The sequence below is a fragment of the Anabrus simplex genome, chromosome X, assembly GCF_040414725.1.
Source record: "Anabrus simplex isolate iqAnaSimp1 chromosome X, ASM4041472v1, whole genome shotgun sequence".
Lineage (NCBI taxonomy): Eukaryota > Metazoa > Arthropoda > Insecta > Orthoptera > Tettigoniidae > Anabrus > Anabrus simplex.
The window spans coordinates 215684981-215707262 of record NC_090279.1 but is presented as its reverse complement, the minus strand read 5'-3'; the positions used below and the strand labels follow the sequence as shown (position 1 = coordinate 215707262).

General features: G+C 38.4%; 1 protein-coding gene across 2 annotated transcripts in view; it reads right to left on the bottom strand.

Moving 5' to 3' along the window:
• Positions 1–22282, bottom strand: part of LOC136885906 (squamous cell carcinoma antigen recognized by T-cells 3) — a 115643-nt gene that overhangs the window by 13892 nt on the left and 79469 nt on the right. Inside the window, exons 14-15 of one of the 2 annotated variants that reach the window (XM_067158594.2) lie at positions 15629–15762; positions 7608–7771 (exon numbers count right to left, since the gene is read on the bottom strand). In XM_067158594.2, the coding sequence (XP_067014695.2) occupies positions 7608–7771; positions 15629–15762 (298 nt within the window). Of the gene's footprint in view, positions 1–7607; positions 7772–15628; positions 15763–22282 lie in introns of those variants that run through there. The other variant, XM_067158595.2, reaches the window with a different exon arrangement.

Below are 22282 nucleotides of genomic sequence, written 5' to 3'. Positions count from 1 at the left end.
ATATGTACGCCAGACATAGCTGCACTATTTAACTGGTCCATTTATTCAACTCTACAAGGAAGTGACCACTTCCCCATCATAATTAATGATGATCAAAGTTCCCCAGACAACACATCAAAACTCCAATACTGTAAATGGAATTTAAATAAGGAAAATTGGCAATCATTTAGAAAGATTGTAAATAACTATTTAAATGATCTAACTCCAACAAATAAATTTCCTTCTAAGCACATCAATGATATTGTTCAAGACTTCACTGAAGTAATAATTAAATCTGCTGACCAGAGCATCCCAAAAACAGCTCCTATGCCCTTCAAGAAAACAGTTCCCTGGTGGAATGACTCCTGTAAAGAGGCTATCAAAAATAAAAACCGTGCTTACTACCTATACAAAAGAAATCCTACGCCTGAAAATAAAATCAATTTTCAAAAACACCGAGCAATAGCAAGAAATAAAATAAAATTAAGAAAGAAAACCTCCTGGTTAACATTCGTCTCCTCCTTAACCTGCCAAACTTCACAAAAAGTTATGTGGAATAAAATCCAAAGAATAAGTGGCAAATACAATCAATTCTGTATTACCTCTCTAAGAAATCCAGTCGCTGGGTAAATTGTAAATGAACCTCAACAAATAGCTGATCAACTGGCTAAAACATTTTCAAAAATCTCTAGCGATAACAATTATGAACCTGAATTTCTTCGCATGAAAACAACTTGAGATCCAATAGACTTAAGTGAAACTGTACCTACACCGAACTATGCTTATAATGATACTTTACAGTTACAAGAAATGGTTACAGAACTCAACAAATGCGGCAGATCTAGTCCTGGCCCAGACACCATTCCATATGAATTTCTAAAACAGCTTCCACATAGTGCACTCAATTATCTACTTGCTATTTTCAACTATATATGGAGTTCCAAACTATTTCCAGATCAATGGCGTTGTGCTATTGTAGTGCCTATACTCAAACCAGGAAAGGACATTTTGATCCCAGATAATTATCGTCCTATCGCCTTGACAAATACAATGTGTAAGCTACTGGAGAAAATTGTTAACAAGAGATTACGCTGGTATTTGGAACATATACACTTTTTTAGTGATGCACAAAATGGTTTTCGTCAAGCACGTTCAACAACAGATACTCTGATAAGTTTAGAATCAGAAATCCGAGAAGCTTTCCTAAATAATCAGCACCTCATAGCTGTTAGTTTAGACATTGAGAAGGCATATGACATGGTGTGGAAAGACTATCTAATTGAAACACTGATGAAACATAATATTTCAGGAAACATGCTTCACTTCATTTATAATTTCCTTAAAGATCGCCGAATTCAAGTCAGGACAAATAAAACTCTTTCACATGAAGTAACCATTGACAATGGAGTTCCCCAAGGATCAGTCATCAGTGTCACATTATTCCTCGTTGCAATAAATGGCATTGTCTCCAACATTCACCTACCAGTAAAGGCTTGCCTTTATGCTGATGATTTGACTATACTAAGTGCAGGAAGAAATAAATTAACTACTCAACAGTTACTTCAAGAATCAATTGATAATATCCAAAAATGGGCTAAAGTTACAGGGTTCAAGTTTTCCAAAACTAAAACCAAATGCATACTCTTCTCCAAATGTAAACATACTGTACAAGACCCTGAGCTGTACGTGGACAATCACAAAATTGAAACAGTAACAACTATGAAAATCTTAGGAGTTTTATTCAACACTACGTTAAGTTGGATACCTCACCTGAAAAACCTTAAAGATGACTGCTTGCGAAGGCTGAACATAATGAAGATCCAGGCAGCAAAGAACTGGGGGGCAGACTACCAAGTGCTAATGAACACGTACAAAGCCATTATTAGGGCTAAATTAGACTATGGCAGCATTGTATACAATTCCGCAAGAATGTCTTCACTCAAAATCCTTGATTCCATCCAGTCCTCAGCTCTTCGAATTGCTCTAGGAGCCTTCCGTACCAGTCCAGTAGCCAGCATTCAAATAGAAGCAAATGAACCACCACTCACAATTAGACGCAGACGACAACTAAGTTTGACTTATGCGCTCAAGGTAGCAACTATGAGTGAATCAAGAATTAAGTTGTATGCTTTTCCTAACAAGCATCAAGGTACACTCATTAAATCAGGATCACAACCACAGCCTTTCAATGTCAGAATAGCCAAGTTTCTTGAAGAACTAAATTTAAATATCCCTCCAATACTCCCCACAGACAACTCTCTTAATGTCCCACCATGAACTATTACCCTTCCAAAAATTAACTTTGAAATAAATTACAGTGTCAAAGATGAAACTGACAGATCTCACTACCATCAATTATTTCTTGAAATTTCTAATAAATACCCAAGGCACACTGCAATCTATACTGATGGATCAAAATGTGAGGAAAGAAATGGATGTGGGATGATATATCCTGAACGTACCATGCTATACCGATTGCCTGACTACTATACAGTCTTCTCTAATGAGCTGTACGCAATAAAGCAGGCTATGTTATATATTTTGAAAACCAGCACCTGTAATAACTCCATCATTTTTTCTGATTCAAAAAGTGCATTAAACGCAATAGAAAGTCCATCATCAAAACACATCCTTGTACAAGAAATACAACTGTTGTTTAACATCATCATGAAAGAAGGCAAACAAGTCATCCTTGTGTGGATACCCTCTCATAGAGGTATTCAAGGCAATGAATCTGCTGATCAAGCAGCTAAAGATGCTACTTACCTCTCGCTAGGCGATCTAACAATAGCTACCCCTCACACTGACATTATTGCCTATGCTAAAACAAAATTATACCAACAGTGGAAGATAAAATGGCTTCAAACTTCGAACAGCAAACTCCACGAAGTAACAACGGAATCTACAGTACAACACTATCTTCACAACCTTCACAGGCAAGATCAAGTCCTAATAACTAGAATACGGATTGGCCACTCCAAGATAAGTCACAGCTATCTCCTTGAGAAGAAACTGCCTCCCATCTGTACAACATGCAATAGTGTGTTGACTGTGAAGCACATCATAACAGACTGTTCACTGTATGACAAATGGCGCCAGTACCACGGTATACCTAAGGATATTAAGGGGACACACTCATCTCCTTCACTGTGCAAACAAATTATCAAGTTTTTCAAAGACACTGGTCTGTATTCAAAAATTTAACTGTTCAGTTTAAAATACCACTTTTATATTTTTTTCATTCTTCACCCTACTGTTATTTAATGTAAATTCTACAGTTAGAAGTCACGATAAGACCTTAGGGTTAAAGTGACTCTAAATTATCTTAATAAAAAAAAAAAAAATACAAACTATCTCATATCGTTGTCGTTCAGGCAGAATTCACTAAGTCAGAAATCTTACTTCTGAGTTATAGCTGTTTTAATGTTTCAAACAACTCCTAAAATCAGTTTTGCATTATTAGTTAGTATTAACAAGTTTTTTGGTATTGTTGCCACTATTACTTCGACTTACTTCCATAATTTCACTATTTTTGCAAATTTGAAGTATCAAATTTAAAAGAAATCTAATATTCTGCCGGGAAAGGAAGGAACCTCTTCGTAGGTTGTTATAAAGGCAAAAATAACAAGTACTGGCTCACAATAAATGTGTAGGTGCATGAAATTATTGTATTATTATTATCATCTTTGAACTATTTCTCATAACTACACAGTATGATTCAGAGAACGAAAGTGTGACAATAAAAAAAAAATTTAAAACACTCATGTCAGTAAATCAGTAACCCTTCTCATTGTTATGTGTCATGTTTTACTCATCATTAGCTTCACACTCATTTTCACTGTCCACACTTTGTTCTGGATTTTGATCCCTGACTGCACCTGAATGGGATAAGGAGTGGTACCATGCTTGAAATTCTGTTGGAATAACTCCTTTATTGCAGAGACTAATAAGATCCTTGTACTTTTGTTCTGATATAGGGAAAAGTTTTGTAAGACTTCTGAAGGTTAGGCATCTTTTTTGGGCGACCTCACCCAAAAGTATTTATCCCAGAGTATCTTCCAGAATGACTATATCGATATTTGAGAATACCCGGTGAATCCTTTTCGAATCTAAAGCACTTGACTTTCAACCAGTTTACTTTATTTCCATCACTGTCCTTGGTTTTGTTATACATACAGAGGGCACAAGGAAAGTTCAGCGATGTGAGTGAACACTTTAGACTTTTTCAAAATAATTTCCACTACACTCAATACACTTATCCATACGTCGCAACCAGTCACTGAACCAACTCCGCCACGTTTCTACGGTTACATTTTCACACTCTTGATTCCATGCTGCCAGAAGCTCCTCTTCAGATGCAAAATGCCGCCCTTTCAACTTCATCTTCACTTCTGGGAAGAGTGCGAAGTCACATGGGGCAAGATCAGGACTGTATGGAGGGTGATCAAGCACAGTCAACCCTGATCTGGCAAGAAAATCCATTGTTACATTAGCACGATGTGCTGGAGCATTGTCGTGATGCAAGAGCCGTGTGCTGAGCCGTGACCTTGGACGGACCTGCTTGAGAGCCTGGATGACCTGAGGCAGATAAGTCTCACTGTACCACTTCGCAACAACCCGAGTCAGGATGCCCTGTTTAGAGAAGAATACTGCAATCATCATTTTCTTCACTGACCTTGACTTTCGCACATTCACAGGAGTACCCTCATCTTCAAACAGCCACACCTTGTTCTGGGATTTTGTTGCGACCTCGTAATAATAAAGCCAAGTTTCGTAACCTGTAACGATGGTATTGACATTATGCAAAGTCCCATTTTCAAACTGTTTTAGCATTTTTCAGCACCATTTTACTCGATGTGCCCTTTATTCCTCTGAAAGTGAATAGGGCACCCAAAGGGAACAAACCTTTCTAACATGGAGATGGTCATGTAAAACTGAATGAATAGCTGGTGCAGGGATGTGGAGGGTCTTTCCTACCTGCTGATATGTCAACCGCCTCCCTTGCTGCAACATTTTCCTCACAGCTTCAATGTTTTCCTCAGTCACTGATTCAGATGAGCGCCTAGAACGAGGATCGTCTTCAACCCCAACATTTCCCCTCTGGAACTCTTTGTACCAGCGGGAAATTGTTGCCCGATGTGGATAGTCTTTCCCCAGCACAGGAGTCATTTCCTCCAGGCACTGGTCAACAATTAATCCACGAGCAAAATTGTAGCAGATAATTGCGCGATATTCACCTTTAGACCACATCTTAACTTGGTTTCAATTCGACTGCTTGTTAACAACTGGTGTGAAGGTCGCGCCTTGCTGTCTCCTAGACCGGTTTTCACCCCTCTTTTCATCCCTCACCATGACAGGGATGTCCATCCAACCGTTTTTTTGTATTGCAAAAGTTTCCTAGTGCCCTTTGTAGAAGGTGATTTCTGCTTTCTTAAGATAAATAACATATTTCACACTTCAACATTATTGCAAACTTACGGATATCAACCAGCTTTTAACACAAATAGCAGCTTTCTGGCAACTGAAAAAACATTGCAGTAATGATGCAGCCATACTGTAATTATTACGGTCAAATTGGACAGAGTTATTGTTATAACAGCTGCATAATATGATGTGAATTCTACTGAACAATAATCAAAGGAAGAACTTGCACCAAGCAGAAGTCACTAAGTGGACTAAGGAACTTCTGCCTGCCTAACAAACCGGAAAAATGCACTTAGTGAAAATAGCGAGTGCAGTTTGCAATGGAATGCTTCTCAATATGACTTAGTAAGTTCTACCTGCCGATAGAGCGTCATTTTGTTAGTATGGTTTTGCACCTAACTCAAAACCGCCAATTTTTGACTTAGTGACTTCTGCCTGAACGACGACGATATTTGCTGCACAAACAAAGCTAATAATTAAACACTCGGAAATCACAAATAATTTTGCATAACTGAAGCCAATGTTCACTGCTGGCGTAAAGATAAAGATCACTTAAAAAATGTGTGCTATGTACAAAAAACATGCAGTGATTTGCAACAAAGACGCTTTAAAGAAGTCGAAGATGAAATTGTGAACTACACAAGTGAAAAATGCAGGGAGGGAATGGCGCCATCACAGGAGATGTGATAAGAAGGAGAGCTCGTAAGTGGCACAGCATATGGAACTTGCTGAATTTTCAAAGGATGGTGCATGAAAGTGATGCATCACAGTGTTGCGGTGTTGTACAATCCGTACAATCATCGCTCAGAGCCTGCCAGATGCATACGGAAAAAAACTTGTCCAGTTCCAACAATATGTAATAAAGCTGGAAAAGCAACATTTGTATTTGCTTGGACAGATTTGCAACACCAATGAGACAGCAGTTTATTTTGAGAGGCCTTCATAATATTTAGTCTGTTTATTTTTTTTCTCAAATTGAAATTATAAGTAAGATTTTGAATTCATAAAGCAATTATTACGCCAGATTTAAATTTTCTGAAGGAAAAAATGCGGGTCGTCTTGCATTTGGGCTCATCCTGGATTCTGAGAAATATGGTATATAGAGAGATACAAACAAGAAAAGCAACACACAATAGGATAAACACACCGACAGGTCAGCATCGGAATAGGAAGCAACAGGAAAGGGAGAAAAGGACAATCTTCACGCCAGCCCAGTTCTTCTACATCTATTTCTTCCAAGCTTTATCAGGAAGGTGGTCTTGATGCGGGATATTTTGGACACATTACGAGACTCTCAGATTCATTGGAAAAGACTATTATGTTTGGGAAGGTGGAGAGGTCTTGGAGATGAGAACAGCCAGCATTGAGATGGACAGACTCCATCAAATCCAACGTTAACATGTCCCTGAAGGATCTGAAGTCTAAGGTCATAGACCGAAAAAGACATGCAGTCGCCAAGAGTCAACGTCGACTTGATGGCATCTCATCCTCATCATCGAAGGGAAATAGTACAGGTCGTGACAGAGTGGGAACATCCATTACGTTCCTGTTCTCCTTCTGTATTTTTCCTATGTCCGCAGTTTTTTACCACCTGTCATAATTTTAATTTCCCCTTGTCCACCTCCTGCCATGTCGAGATGTTGCCACTCCCAAAAGCATTTTAGAGCTACTGCCAGCAATTATTGAGGCCGCCCCTTACATGGGAAACAAATGCTGCTGATGAATATTGTACTCATACTAATCACCGAGTATTGGGCTGCCTCTTCTACAATCTCCACCTGTCCGAAGCCCATCTTCTCTGCTGTAGATTCCATTGAGATCTTCCCTTGTAACCTAGAGCTGGGACCCTTACCAGATGTTGCACACCCGGTCAGTGTGCTCTGGGACTGACATAGGCAGGGACACCATTCCCTGGGCAGTGCTGCCTCCAAAGAAATTCCCTACTTGCTACCACATTTACCACCTGTATTCATCTTTATACTTTTTATCTCTTCCCTTTTCCCGTGTATATCCAAGCTTGCTTCTTACTCTATACATCCCAAATGAAGACAGAAGAACTCTCAATGAGCACTGAAGCCCACCATCCTGAGGAAGCTGCGAAGCTGAACTGAGCTCCTCGGGGGCGTGCTGAGTAGGAATATCTATAAACGAATTCCGATTGATGAAGAGAGTGGCAGTGCATAAAGACAAAGTTACAAACTTACGGTCCAGTTTCTTTAGGTCCACCACCGAGGGACAGAACAGGAGCAGCGCTGGCAGCAGCAGCGGGCCCTCCTTTTCTCTCTGGTGGTTTACTGATCGCTACGGATATCGTGCGGTCACCCAGGGTCATACCATCGGTCTTGATTAGTGCGTGGGCAGCTGTAGCCTGTAAAACAGAAATCAAACCAGCAATTAGTGTGTTTCAGAATAATAGAATGGAATGAATAAGACAATTTTAGAGAGAAAGCCCTGACTTACGCCTCACATTCATAAATCTACCCTTCAAAGGAATTTTGTATTCTCATATTCCCCGAGGTGGTGTAGCTCCACGACATACCGGCTGGTGAGACAGGGCTATAGCTTGTCCCACATCTTATTCATAACGTGTACACGACTTCATCTAGAATTCTGTATGCAATTTACTGAAGCACGGGTACACCAGCTAGTGTGTAACCTTTCTCTTTCCGTTCTTCACGGTGGACTGACAGCTACGTACAACTTCTACTGACAGAACTGACGTGCTTACAACTCGTCCCGTATCTTGTTTTCATAACCCGCTTACGGTTAAAAATGGAAGCGTGTCTTATGTCGTGAACACGTGTCTCATAATCTCTCTACTTCAGCTTTATGCTACAAGGTCACTTCCCAAAACTTTCGCTAGAGTTCTGCAGCTTACCTCCAAATAGGATCAATGTATTACATTTCTAACTCGCCTGTATTTTGATAAGAAGAAATGCACACGCTGGTGCCATTTGTTTAACTTTAACCGGGTGTCGTGATGCACCCCTATCATATCTCATGCCCAGCGAACGGACTCGAGAGTCTCGAATCCGCGACCTCTGGGAATAGAGATTGGGAGTATAACAGTGGCAAGAGGTTGACGCAAGTGTGATGAACAGATATAACTTGGAAACTATATTCTCTCACCCATGGGTAAATAATGCAAGTAGCGAACTCGATTTATTATTATTATTATTATTTTTATTATTATTATTATTATTATTATTATTATGTTCGGCTACATGACTAAATGATTATCGCGCTGGCCTTTGGTCACAGGGGTCCCGGGTTCAATTCCCGGCATGGTTGGGAATTTTAACCATCATTGGTTAATTTCCCTGGCACGGGAGCTGGGTGCATGTTTTGTCTTCACCATCATTTCATCCTCATCACAAAGCGCAGGTCGCCTACAAGCGTCAAATCAAAAGACCGGCACGTGGCGAACCAAACCCGTCCTGGGATCTCACGGCACTCAAAGCCATACGCCATTTCATTTTTTCATTATTATTATAATTATGACTTGTGATGTACATCCACTTGTTAGTATCATTATTAGTTTATGATTGCATTATTTTTGAGGTTATGTCATGAAACATTTGTTGTATATATTTATATGAGCTCAGTTAACTTTTTGCACTCCTATCTCGAGTGCGGTTCGAGATTAAAATATTAGACTTGCGCTTCGATGTCGAACTCCACTCGACATGTCTATACATCTCGTACTTTCAGCGCTCGTATGACGACTGTGCCGTGTTCTGATATTGTAGAGCTATCTAACGGTCTCTGAAAGAACAAGTTTTCTTATTTACAATAATTCGCGGGAATTGTAGTAACTTTTTTAAGCTCTGTTATTCTCGAATGTTTATGCAAGTTCACAGATGTTGTTGTTTGAATGTAAACATGGCTTCTGTTTTGTCTTCACTCATGGGACTGGATATTTTAGAACAGTTAGTGGACAGTGGTAGTGACGATGATGAACCAACAACTGACTTGGATGATTTATTCGTGAATAATGTAAGTGAAAGTGAACAAAGTGACAGCAATAATGAAACCGGAGGGGGTGATGCTCCTCCATACCCATGGTGCGAGTGGAAAGCTGGCGATCCTGATTTACCTGCATTCTCATTCAATGAAACAATTTGTGGATACAAAGCATCAGGTAGGAACAATCCCTCAACACCTTACAGATTCTTTCAACTTATTTTTAGTGATGAGTTATTCAAGCAAATTGCCGACGAGACCAACAGATATGCTGAAGTCAAAATTCAGAAAGTGACACCACTTACAAGGCATTCGGCTTGGTGGGGTTGGACTGATGTTACCGTAAACGAAATGAAGGCTTTCCATGGAGTTTCACTGAATATGGCAATGCAGAAAAACAACAGAATGCAGGATTTCTTTTCATGAGGTTGGTCAGAATCGTTCGGATTTTTTGTAGACTGTTTTAGCCGCAAAAGATTTTTTCAGATATTTTGGGCTCTGCATGTTTCTGCTCCAGATTCAGCAATCCATTTGAATCCTCAAGTTAGGCCTCGAATTAGCAAAGTCAAGTACGTTTTGGACTATATCAGTGAAAAGTTCTTGGAAGTTTATGCACCACAAATATCTAGCAGCTGATGAATCAATAGTGTCTTTCAGAGGTCGTGTGTTATTCAAGATGTACAATCCACAGAAGCCTACTAAATGGGGACTCAGAGGTTACGTAATGTCCGATTCTTCAAATGAATATGTGTGTAGTCTTATCCCTTACTATGGTTCTGCAACTACAGAAACTTTGATTTGACCGGACTTGGTTTTCACAGAAAGAATCGTGCTTCAATTAGTTGCTAATGTTACAAACGCAACAGGTCAGTCTGGGTACCATGTCTATACCGATCGTCTCTATACAGGTGTTACTCTGGCTGATGAATTACTGAAGCAAAAGATCCATATCACTGGAACAACTCAACCGAATCGGAAGCACTTGCCAAATGGAATCCGGAAGAAAAATCTGCATCTAAAGAAGCATTAAGTCAAGTGCTTACGCACAGACACAATTATGGTTCTGGAATGGCATGACAAGCGCACAGTACTGATATTTTCAACATCTGGAAACAATTCAACCTCAGTTATTGTCAGAAAGAAGAGAAACTGTGTTGAACAATTAGATAAACCAAACGTAATTGTTGACTACACGTCGCATATGGGAGGCGTTGTTCGCTCGGACCACTACACATCAAGCTATGCTTTTGTAGTGAAAAGCTTGAAATGGTGGCGGAAATTGTACTTCTGGCTATTGGAAGTGGCAATAATCAACAGCTTTTTGCTCTATACAGATTACTGCACCATGAATCGCATGGAGATTCCGTCACACAAAACCTTCCGGAAACAGGATATCAGCGAGTTGGTTGGCGAAGTACGCAGCAAAGGTCAAAAGCGAGGACGACTATCTACTTCTGATGTTGAAGAACGTTTGAATGGTAAACTGCACATCATCAACAGGCTGCCTGGAAAACAACATAGAGACTGTGCTATCTATTCAAACAGGAGCAAGAAAGATGATAGAAAGGAAACAGTTTACTACTGCAAAACATGTTCGAGAAAACCCGGTCTCCACCCAGAAAACTGTTTTGAAAAGTACCACACAGTGAGAACCTACAAGGATTAATGTATTTTGTGTGCATAGTTGTAAATATATTCATGTAACATACTTATATTTTGTGTTAGATTCTTTTGAATTGTTCACATCCTACAGCTGTTCATAGCGCAGAAATTAATTAGGAGTGGAGCAGGAAGCATACGCTAAGGGTAATGGAGTTCAAAAGGTTAATGTAAGAACCTGTATATAATTTATTATATGATTTGTAATCCAGTACAGAATTGTGACATCCAGAATGGTACTGGGTAGACGAGAACTCTCTAGAATATTCTGTACATTATATCTGGGCCTTAAGCACGTTAGAATTTATGAGAAAATGTATCTCTCTAGAAGCCTGCCAGGCACATATATAAGGAGGTGGTCTTGATGGTAGAGACGAGTTATTGTTTAGTAAGAGTCATGGTTTAATAGGAGTTATACTTGTGACCACGTGTTATGACATGCTGATAAGCAGTCAATTGTTTTAAGGTTGCAATCTCTGTGTGGCTTAGTGATAGGCATTTGTTAAAGATGGTGGTCTGTTGATGTGTGTACTTTGTTCGTGGCAGCAGTTGATTAGGTTATGTGTATCTTTATGTGAAGTTAAGGTGAAATAAATAAGTGTACCAACAGACAGCATTTTGTGTGCGTCTTTGTGGAAAGATCAAGATTGCAGTGCTTTGAATGTCTGAGTGATAATTTTATTTGAGTGAAAATTATGAAACATTCCCAGGCATAAGATTTCATGCCAGTCCAACATAAAGCAAGTTTGGTGGAAAGCAAAGCCAGTGCATGTGTAATATTATGAAACAGCCGACAGCACGGCGTCAGTGTAAAAATAGAAGCATTTAAAAATAAAAATTTCATTGTTCCGTATTGAAAAGTATCACAGTTAAATTGAAATAATAAATATGGTAGTTCAACCTATTCAATACAAGTAAATAACAGATGTAGAGATTACATTCTTATTTAATTAAAAGTGGAAATGGTACCGGTTTCGACCCCAGTCTGGGTCATCATCAGCCGATTATAACTCGAAAAACAATGCATAAGTAAGAAAGAAGTTAACGGTCAAGTCCACACAATATCAGTTGAAGAGGCGATATAAAAATGACTGGGGTAGGCACTGTAAAATTCAGACAAGTGGAATGTAAGTCACTTAAAAGAAGTAATGCGTAATCTTCCGAGCATCAGCACGGCACACGTAATGTTTGGCACTGTCTCACAATGTTCACAAAAAGCAGAGAACAGTTAAATGAGCCAGACTGCATACACCGTCAGGCACAAAGTCAACGCAATCCAAATATGAAGATCTAAAGTCATGAAGAAGCCGAAGACGAGCAGCTCAACCGAAGTAACTTGCAAGCTCCAGAAGATCGGCGCGGTGTTTACAACGTCAAGTGCTGTAGTTTCATACGCTGACGGAGATTGAAGGATAGATTAATGATCAAGTATTTGCTTAGTTCATGAAAATGTACCTATATATATATATATATATATATTACACTTATAATACGATTCAATATAATTGAATACGTAATTATGATCTTGAAGAATTTTAGAACAGTTGACGTGAAAAAACAATAGTGAATAGAAAAAATGGTAAAAAGCGCAATACCGGAAACAAATGAAAACGTGTATGCACAGTGTGCTATTTCTTGAATATAAATTTTTTTTTTTTAAAATTCAGGTCGTGATTGAAGTAGTCAAAGTTGGCGGACGCAAGGCATGAGTTTAAATTTGAAAGTGAGGGCCCAAAATGAAGGTGGCAATGGTTTTTTTCCTTTTTTTTTTTTTAGGGGTGAAAAGAAAAATAGGATAAATTAATAAAGAAAGAAGATTAGTGGATAAGAAAAGATTAAAAGGGTTTAAAGTTGAAAGGTGGTGAGAAAGGATAAGATAGGGATGAAGTTTAGGGTGGGTTACTGGAGGTACAAAATGTGGGTAGGAACTTTGTAAGGCATGGAAAATTGAATTCAGGTTTTGAAATTTAGAAATTTTGAGAAGAAGAATTGGGAAATCAAATAGGATGTTGGGTTTTTCAGAAATGTTGTTTAAGTTGAAATTGGGGTTGAAGTATTGGTCAAGGTGTATAAAACAATTTTTAGTAGTGTTTAAGAGGGGGCCTTTGTTAATGATTTAAAGTATTTTCATGTCCTTTTCAATATTGGTGAAATTGTGGTTGTTCATGTTGTCCTATGGTGGATAATCTGTTGTATTTAACAGCGTTGATATGTTCGGAGTATCTGATGTTGAAGTTGCGGCCAGTTTGACCGATGTACGAGGAGCTGCAGTTGTTACATTTGAATCTGTATAGTCCAGATTTTGAAAAAGCATTAGATTTATTTAGTGATTTAGGGTTGTGTAATATATCAAAATTTCTGTTATTGGTTCTAAGCACAATCTCTGCAGTCGTTCTGTTCACTTAAGAGTTTGCTTCTTACTTTCGAATGGTGGCGTAAGTGAAGAGATGTTCGCCATTTGCTTTTGACAGACTACACGACTACATATCTGAGAATGAGTAGGTCCAGAAATCCCGTGACGAATACTTATAAACTAGGGAATCGTATCATTACGCAGTGGACATTTTAAAGTGGAATATACTGTGTGAAGAGGGAAGGTGCAAGGCAACAAAAATCCTGGGGTTCCACGAGCAATAAGGTCAGCTTACCTTTGCATGGTTCGGCCCATAGTGACGTATGGTCTACCTGCTTGGCATCCCACAACAGCGGAGAACATCATTAAGCTGCAGAGAGTACAACGCAGCAACGAAAGGCTAATTGAATGTCACTCCCCCCTCCCACCAAAAAAGGTTACCTTCCCCTGAGAAAATAACCAAACAAACTGACCTGATCTTTCTTGGAAATTCCTCTCTACTTTACAGAAATTGATTCCTTCCAATGTTTATTGGTCAGCTCAGAGAGGTGATGCAGTTACCCTTTGTCCGCTTTTTGCCATACCTCTGTCTTTAAGAAGGGTTTCTATTGGCGCTTCGCAAAGCTTTGGAACTTGCTGTCAACGGATGTCGAGAACTTGCCTCTTCCAAAACTTCAAATGTATATAAAGAAATGCAATTTAATGGAATTGCCTCATGTGTCTGAGTGTGTGGGTAGATGAGTGAATGATTGGTAGAGTGAAAGGAAGTATGCGAGCACAGGAATGATAGAATAAATGATTAGCTAACTACCAATAGAATGAACGAGCAGTAAGAAATTATATATATATATATATATATTGTAAACTACAGTATGTAAATAATGTCTCGTCTTAACACATTCACGCCCATCATCTGAGCGGCTATTTAAAGGGCTGGCCCAGCTATTCCAGCTGTTAGTGGCAGAGCAAACAACAACAAGTTCTTTTCACAATAAGTTCTAAACTGAACAAGATATGGAAACAAAATTTTTCACATACCTTAATGAAGTCCTCTAGTATCTCTGTAGGGTGTGGTAGATAATGTCAGACTTTCCTGGGTGAATGGGAACACTAAATATCCAAAAAATAGCGTGTTTCACTAATAATTTTATTTTAGAACCACACTTTGCACCTTCTTCAAGGGAACTTGTCTATATATGATGATGGAAACTTTGAGAGAATATACTCTTTTCTCTTCGCTTCTAACCTAAATGATGGATTCCTTGGCCGGTGCCCTTTTTGGCGGCAAAGTTGCAGGACGTTGACTTGGAGCTGATGACGTAGATGGAGCTGAGCTTTCGGAGAGAGGTGGCTGTACTTGTATGTCGGGTTCACTTTTTACCCCGTTTGAGAATTGCCTGGTGTTCTTTTAGATCTTTTGGTACACCCCTATTCGACCGTATTGTTCCACATACGCCAGTGTTCTGTTCCCGTAATTGTTTCGGGAGTCCAACGCTATTTGTAATAATTGTCCATATAGACTGTATACACCGGGCCAAGATAATTTTCAAGCCGCCGTAAAAGTGTGCTTTGTAAATTTGCATCACTTGCATCATTTATATCGTCCCTACACGCGATGGTTATACTTCAGAACGTGATTATACACGCGCTTGTGCAATCACAAACCAGCTACGCAGCTAGTTGTGCGAGCGCTAGGCTACTTTCAGAAGCAAAACAAAGAAAGTACATTGGGAGGGAAAATCGTCGTGGCCATGTGGTTCTCGGTGAGTAGAAATATTCATAAGGTTATTACTTTCATGTCTCTCGCACATATTTGTGATCAAAATAGATCCTAGCTGCGTAGGAACAGCTCGAGTTCAAGGTTACGCTTATCCAGGCTAACTCGGATACGGTCCACAGCATGGTCACGCGCCATAGGCAATAACTCGGATACGGGCGTGAATGTGTTAAGATAGGTCTAGGGAACGTTTTATAGGTACATGGGGGTTCACGGTTTTTCTCTAGACCTTCCATGTTTCATAGTTCCTTTCACATTACTTGTCCCATTTGAGTTTTAGCATTTCAAACTGTCCTGATCTAATTTAGCATGCATCTCTTCTGCTGTCAAAAGCTACGCCTAGCAACCAGCCTGATCTCCAGACGTTACACCAGCCTAGGGTCATCAATATGAGAGATGAAGGAACTATAAAGAGGGAGAACATAAAACGAGGATGAAATCTCTACTGCTCAAGATATTACTTTACCACTGACCTCGTCGTGAAAGTCAACGTACGCCAATCCCTTCGAATGTCCGTTTCGATACGTGACGATGCGGACATCTTTCAACTTGCCGAATGGCTTGAACAGTTCCTCGAGCTCCTCCTTCGTCGTTGTCAGAGGTAATCCTGAAACAAGGAAAAGGAATTTTTCACTATGTGGCCAACATTTTTTGTCATCAGAGGCATCAATTACACAGCGATTGTCGCTCGTCAATATGAGATCCGACCCTGAATGACCAGTGGTGCCGGAGATATTCACACACAAACTGCCAACATGTGTGCTACCTGTTCACCAAACGGAAAACTAGGAAAAAAAATTAAATAGAATAGTAAAGCAGAGCCAGTGGAGGTTTGTTTACAAACACTACAGAAATGGCGCTCTAACAGATGGTCAGAAAAGTGCTTTCATTTATTTCCGTGAAGTTGCGCACAAAGAGGTTGTAACTATGAACGAAACTGAACTCACAGCTGCTGTGGACATTGATCCAACAAGTACTAGACTCATAACTAAGTATATTTAATTTCCCACCTTGTCGATACATTAGTTGCTAAAGACAACTTACTGGTTAAAAGTGGTATATGTTTCGTATATTATTAACATCTTCAGCCACACAACACTGTCTAGATGAAAAATTCATATATTGACAACGTATCAATGCTTTGAGAGAAAGTGTCCTTAAAAACAGCATAAGAACATAAATGACAACATCAAAAACAAAATTCTCATGAGGTAAGGTAAGGGTAGGGGGTGTATTCTGCCCAAAGGCAGGTCCGAACCTCCGCAGAGGTATGCCAGAGCCGGAGTTTACATACGGTAGGATGGCCAGTTCCTTTCCGCTCCTCCATTCCCTTACCCCCCACCAACAGCACGTGGCAACCCATCCAAATCTTGACCATGCCCAATGTTGCTTAACTTCGGAGATCTCATGGGATCCGGTGTTTCTTTTTACAATTGAAAGCGGTTGTCAGGGAAACACTTGTATCAATAGTCCATAGAGAAAATGTCCCGATGAATATTCTATTCTTAAAAAGTTCATGTTAATTTTGGTTTAATTTTTTTTCAAGCCAATTTATAATTATATATTTTTTAGTAATTGTCAAAATGAAGAATACTAGGTTTCATAATGTGGCTCTTATTACTATTAAAGATGATATCATCACTAATTCCTAGTAGTCAATTCTTTTTAATCCTGCTTTTCTCTGGAAACAGTGTCTCTTGTCTTTTTTTACGGTCTTGTGTCTGGTGTAGTAGTGATGTGTTCTTTCTTGTTCACATACTTGAGGAGGTGGAGGAGTGGGGGATATTGGTGTGTCATTAACTGCCTTGTCCGACTCGTTGGCTGAACGGTCAGCATACTGACCTTCGGTGCAGAGGGTCCCGGGTTCGATTCCCGGCCGGGTCGGGGATTTTAACCTTAATTGGTTAATTCCTACGGCACGGGGGCTGGGTGTATGTGTTGTCTTCATCATCATTTCATCCTCATCAAGACATGCAGGTCACCTACGGGCGCCAAATAGAAAGACCTGCACCTGGCGAGCCGAACCCGTCCTGGGATATCCCGGTACTAAAAGCCATACGACATTTCATTAACTTCCTTATTTTTACCTTCTGCTTCAAAGGGGGAGGAACACGTCATAGGCCTATCTGGAAGTGGAGAGATTCCAATTCTTTTTTCGTAATCGTTTTTAAGTATTTTCAAATACACCACAATTTGATCATAGAATGGGTTCTTATACTCTATAGCCTCATTAAGGTGATCATTTTTCTTTACAAGTTGGTCTAGATGAATGTACAGATCTTCATGTGTGTTCATTAAGCTGCCCTTTTTTAATTTTTTTTATGATGGTGAGGTCTTGTTCTATGTTGGTAAATTTATGGCCTGTGGTAGTCATGTGTTTTCCCATAGCTCAGAATCTTCTATGTTTTTCAGCATTTACATGTTCTAAATATCTTACTTGAAAATTGCAGCCGGACTGTCCTATGTATGTATTCTTGCACTCAAAGCATGTAAGTTTATATATTCCTGAATCAAAAAATTTATCTTTTTCATAGATATTTACTGTATCATGGTTGAAAATACTCTGTTTCATGTTGTTAATGGTGGAAATGCAATTCTGAAATTTTTTCTCTTAAATACGTTATTACATGTATGTTTGGATTATTGTATGTGAATTTGATGATTTCTCGGTTTTACTAGGATCGATTGCTAATTTAGATTGTCGCTTCTTCGAAAATTTAATATTTTATCCATCATGTTACTGTTGAAACCATTCAATAGGGCTTGTTGTCGGATAAAAAATAGTTCTTTATTCCTTTCTTATTTGGACAATGGTATACTAAACGCTCTGTTAACGTAACTATAATATGTGGATCTTTATTGTGCCTCAGGGTGCAACGATTTGTTCCTGATAGCGGTCGGTGTGAAAGTGGATTTTCTGTCTATTTTGAAAGAAAATCCTTTTTCTTCTCTCGTTGTGACTACGTCTAGAAAATTGAGTGATATTTCTTCTTCTTCTTCTTCTAAAGTGAATTTTATATTGGAATCCAAATTCTTCTTTCTTGCGAACCGGCCAAACTTAGGACCACGCCAATACCACTTCACTTACTTCTTATCATCCCTTCTTCCTTCCTCTTCTCCACAGTGCCTTCATTCTTTCAGAATGTTGCGCTCTTCTCTCTTCAATCCATCTTCCCCTTCTGCGCTCTTTTTTTTTCTTCAACAAGAACTTTTATGTTGGAAAGTCTTTTCCTGAATAGGTCTCTATCATGACATTCTTCATCTGCAACTCCTAACCCCTTGAGTTCTTCCTTTCTCTGCTTGGCATATCCCCCCTGGCTCTTCAAGTAGTATATTTTATTAAAAATTTGTTTATTTAACCTTGCTGGATCCATTCTGACCATGTGTCCATAGAATCACAGCCGTCTTTTCCTTATTGTTGTTTCCAGGTCTTCTGTTCTTTTTTTTTTCTCCTTATTTGATCGTAATCTGTAGTTTTACTATCGGTAAGTCTGTTATCTATTATAGCGTACACATCGTCCACATTATTGTGTCCAAAAATCCAATCCCTCTATTTCATTAATAATCTTCCGTGTGTTCCGAATAGTCCAAGTATATGTTAGCCAATATTCCTGATTCTAGGGGTCCCATTGAGAGTCCTTTTTGCTGGTAAATTTTATTATTAAACTTAAAATAATTTTGATTTAACACAAATTCTAAAACATTAATAAAATCTTCAATTTCTTGTATGCATATTAATTTGTTCTTCAACAAATTCTTCTTAATGATTCTGATAGTCTTTTCTATTGGAAGGTTTGTATACGTGTTGGTTATGTCAAGCGAGCATGTCGTGCGAGATGATCCAAGTTTAAAATCATTAGCTAGATTGCAAAAGTCCACTGAGTTTTTGATATGTGTTTTACAATGAAATACGCATTTACTTGATAAGAAATTATGTATAAACCTGGAAGTTTTATAAATGGGGCTATTTTTTTAATTTATGATAGGTCTAATCGGTTCTACCTGTTTATGTAATTTTGGTAGTGCTCTCTCAGTCTGGAGTCTAGGGTTCAAATTTATTAATGTTTGGACATCATGTTCATTAACCCATATGTGCCCACTGTCGACATTTGTCGACGTTAATATCTGAATATTGTCGATCTTATATCGGTAAACCTGAATAATATTTTTGTGGTGCATTGTTTACAATTCATAGTTTGATAGTTAATGCACAGCACGGAAAAAAGAATCACTCGTTTTCGCGCCTTATCGCGTGACTGCGTATGAAATATCATTCCGTATACACTCAAGAGGATGACGCTTCCGTCGCGGTGAGTAATATTTTCTTATAATATTGTTACAGTTGAAAGTACGATCGGACTTCTGTGTTAAACGTAATAACGAAACATGCCTTTAACGGATTTTGAATTCATTTATGGTTGATTTATAGTTGCTTTTGTCTAGCAGAGCAAAAAATTTCCACGTCGACATATGTCGACAGTGGGCGCGGATGGGACTGCCTCAGTACTGTCCCCTTCAAAAAGTGGAAATAATTTATTAAGGGAGAATGATTTATTTCATCAGCGAGTTGTAACATTATTTAATCGCCAGGAGGGTGATATTTTACACTCCCGTGCTAGCATGAGCCAGCCGCTTGCGAACCGGTTTTCCCGACCTACCAAGAGAACGAGGAAGCAGGGTGAAATTCCTGTTAGGTGTCCTTCAAAACACATGTGTGTGTACCACGTGAGCGGGCGAGCAGCGTGATTTCGATCGATCAATAAATGCAAGGTCGAGTGACGTGAAACTAGAGCAGCCAATAAAAATGACAATCTTCACAGGAATGCAACAAATCCACCAATCAGATATAATTAAGAGGCACACCTACGTCTTAAGACAATGAATTAATGGTAATTCCAAAGGAAATTTTATAGACGGTTTTTACTTCTGAACACTGGATTTGAGCGTTACTCTAAATGAAGCTACAGTCGAGACTGGACGTCCTTTGCTTCACTGGGAGACTTTGCATTAGAGAAGACACTGAGGACTGAATAAACTGCAATTCAGACATTTGAAAAAAATTATCTACGATTTATTTATGACTGCCATAAGATAAGTGTCCATTTCCAAATTATTAAACATCACGTGTGTATCCTGGACTATTGCTAAGACTTTTGTTAGTTTCAGCTCTCTACGAGAACTCAGAAGAAGGAAGGTCGTTGGTTCGAGCTCGCTTCAAGATGGCTATCCATTTCCGAGATGAATACTACTGTTTCCTGTGCACCTTCAGCTCCTCCATGAGTCACTAATTATGTAAGGCGTCGGACATGGGCAAGACTTTGTTCGATGGAAGGTGATGTGACCACGTACTAGGTCATCAGCCAGAATCCAGTTAACACCAGCCACATGAGTATTCTTTAAGAATTTATCTTTCTATCTTTCTGTAAAATGTTTGTAAAACGTAGCCTTACCTTATTCATTTAGATTTCTATTAGTTTAGCAGTAGTTTGACTTTTCATTCTTCTTTCTTCGGTGGGAGGTAGTTTGTGCTCGGGAATGAATGTGTATTTGGTTCTATTAGTTAGAGATGAGGGTGAATGTCATCGAGAGAGACCTCAACTGTCCTAAAAATTTTGAAGGCAGGAGAAATTAAAAAAGTAAATGAACCCCGCGTTAATCTTGAATGATTTTGAAATAATTTGAAAATTAATTGAGACAGATTAGGACAGTGTTCTAGTGTTTTTCTAAGTGTAAAATTTCATTCTACGATTATACGACATGTCTGTGGGCTTTAGTTCGTTTAGAGTCATCTGAATAATTTTGTAAGATAGCTTTGCAAGTGAGTTTAAGCACGGTCAATAATATAATATAATAATAATAATGAGTAAAAATAATTAAACCTAATTACGGGCTAAAGTTTGAATAAGGTCATGGGTTTAATGTTGGTTTGTTCTTGGAAAGAATTATCGTGTGCTCACTTTATATAAAGTAGGCCTGGAACATGGCAATCCTCCGGACGGAGTAATGATGAATTATACGTATATTTTACTGCGCTATTAATTTGAGTATGACTTGCAGATGGACATTATATTTTGTGTGATAATTTATGCATCCATTAGAGTCATTTTGGAAGGAATGTGTCACTGGACATGATTTCTTCGAGCTTGAGTGCAGGTTAATCGAGAGCCACGACATTATAGGTGAATAAAAATAAATGCCGCAACTCATGTACCGTAAGCGCGTATTCTAATATTTTGACCTGTGTTGTAGGTATTTTACTTGCTTTATTTTGGATGGTTTCTGTGTAAAAGATTCCCTTGAACATCGTTGTATAATTAATTTCTGCATAAAAGTGATAACCTCAACTCTATCACATTCTAGATCGATACCTGGAATATACGTGATATTGTCATCTAGAGAATGATTTCCCTAATTTAGAATAAATCCAAATTTTAATAATAATGGGTTAGTGTTCGTGTAAATAATATTATAATATGGTCGTGTACCTATGTGTGAATGTGTGATGTGTGATTTGATTATATTCTGTGTTTTGTGAATATTTCTTGAATGATTTTGTGATGATATTCTCCACTGTGCGCTTCAAATTTTGACCGATTTACGTTATTTTCGCGTGTCCGTGATTTGATGAATTATGAATCTTTAGAAGATTTTATTATAATTTAAGGTAGAGTAGGGTCTAATTCACTAAAGTAAAGTGAATAAGAGAAGGCAACGTCCGTGGATTGATGTCACGAGAATGAATTTTTAGTTATTGTACAGTCACTTATTGCATAAAAACGAGTAAGTTTAGGTTGATAGGAGTTCAAATAAGGATTTATTATAACGAGTTTAGTCACTTAATAATTATAAAAATGAATTAATTGATGAAGGGAAAGTCTAAGGAAGACTTATTAACCACAATTTCTTGAATTAAATATTTTTCAATAATTTTAATAAGGAAGAGAAAATGATCATTTTCTTGTAAAATAAAATGAAATCCAGACGGAATATTTTAATTTAAGCAATTTGATTATCATTATAGGAGAGTGTGATACCAGATATTATTTTGATTTTCAATCCATTTTACCGTAAATTAATGATCCTTATTATTATTATTATTATTATTATTATTACAGACAAGAACATTC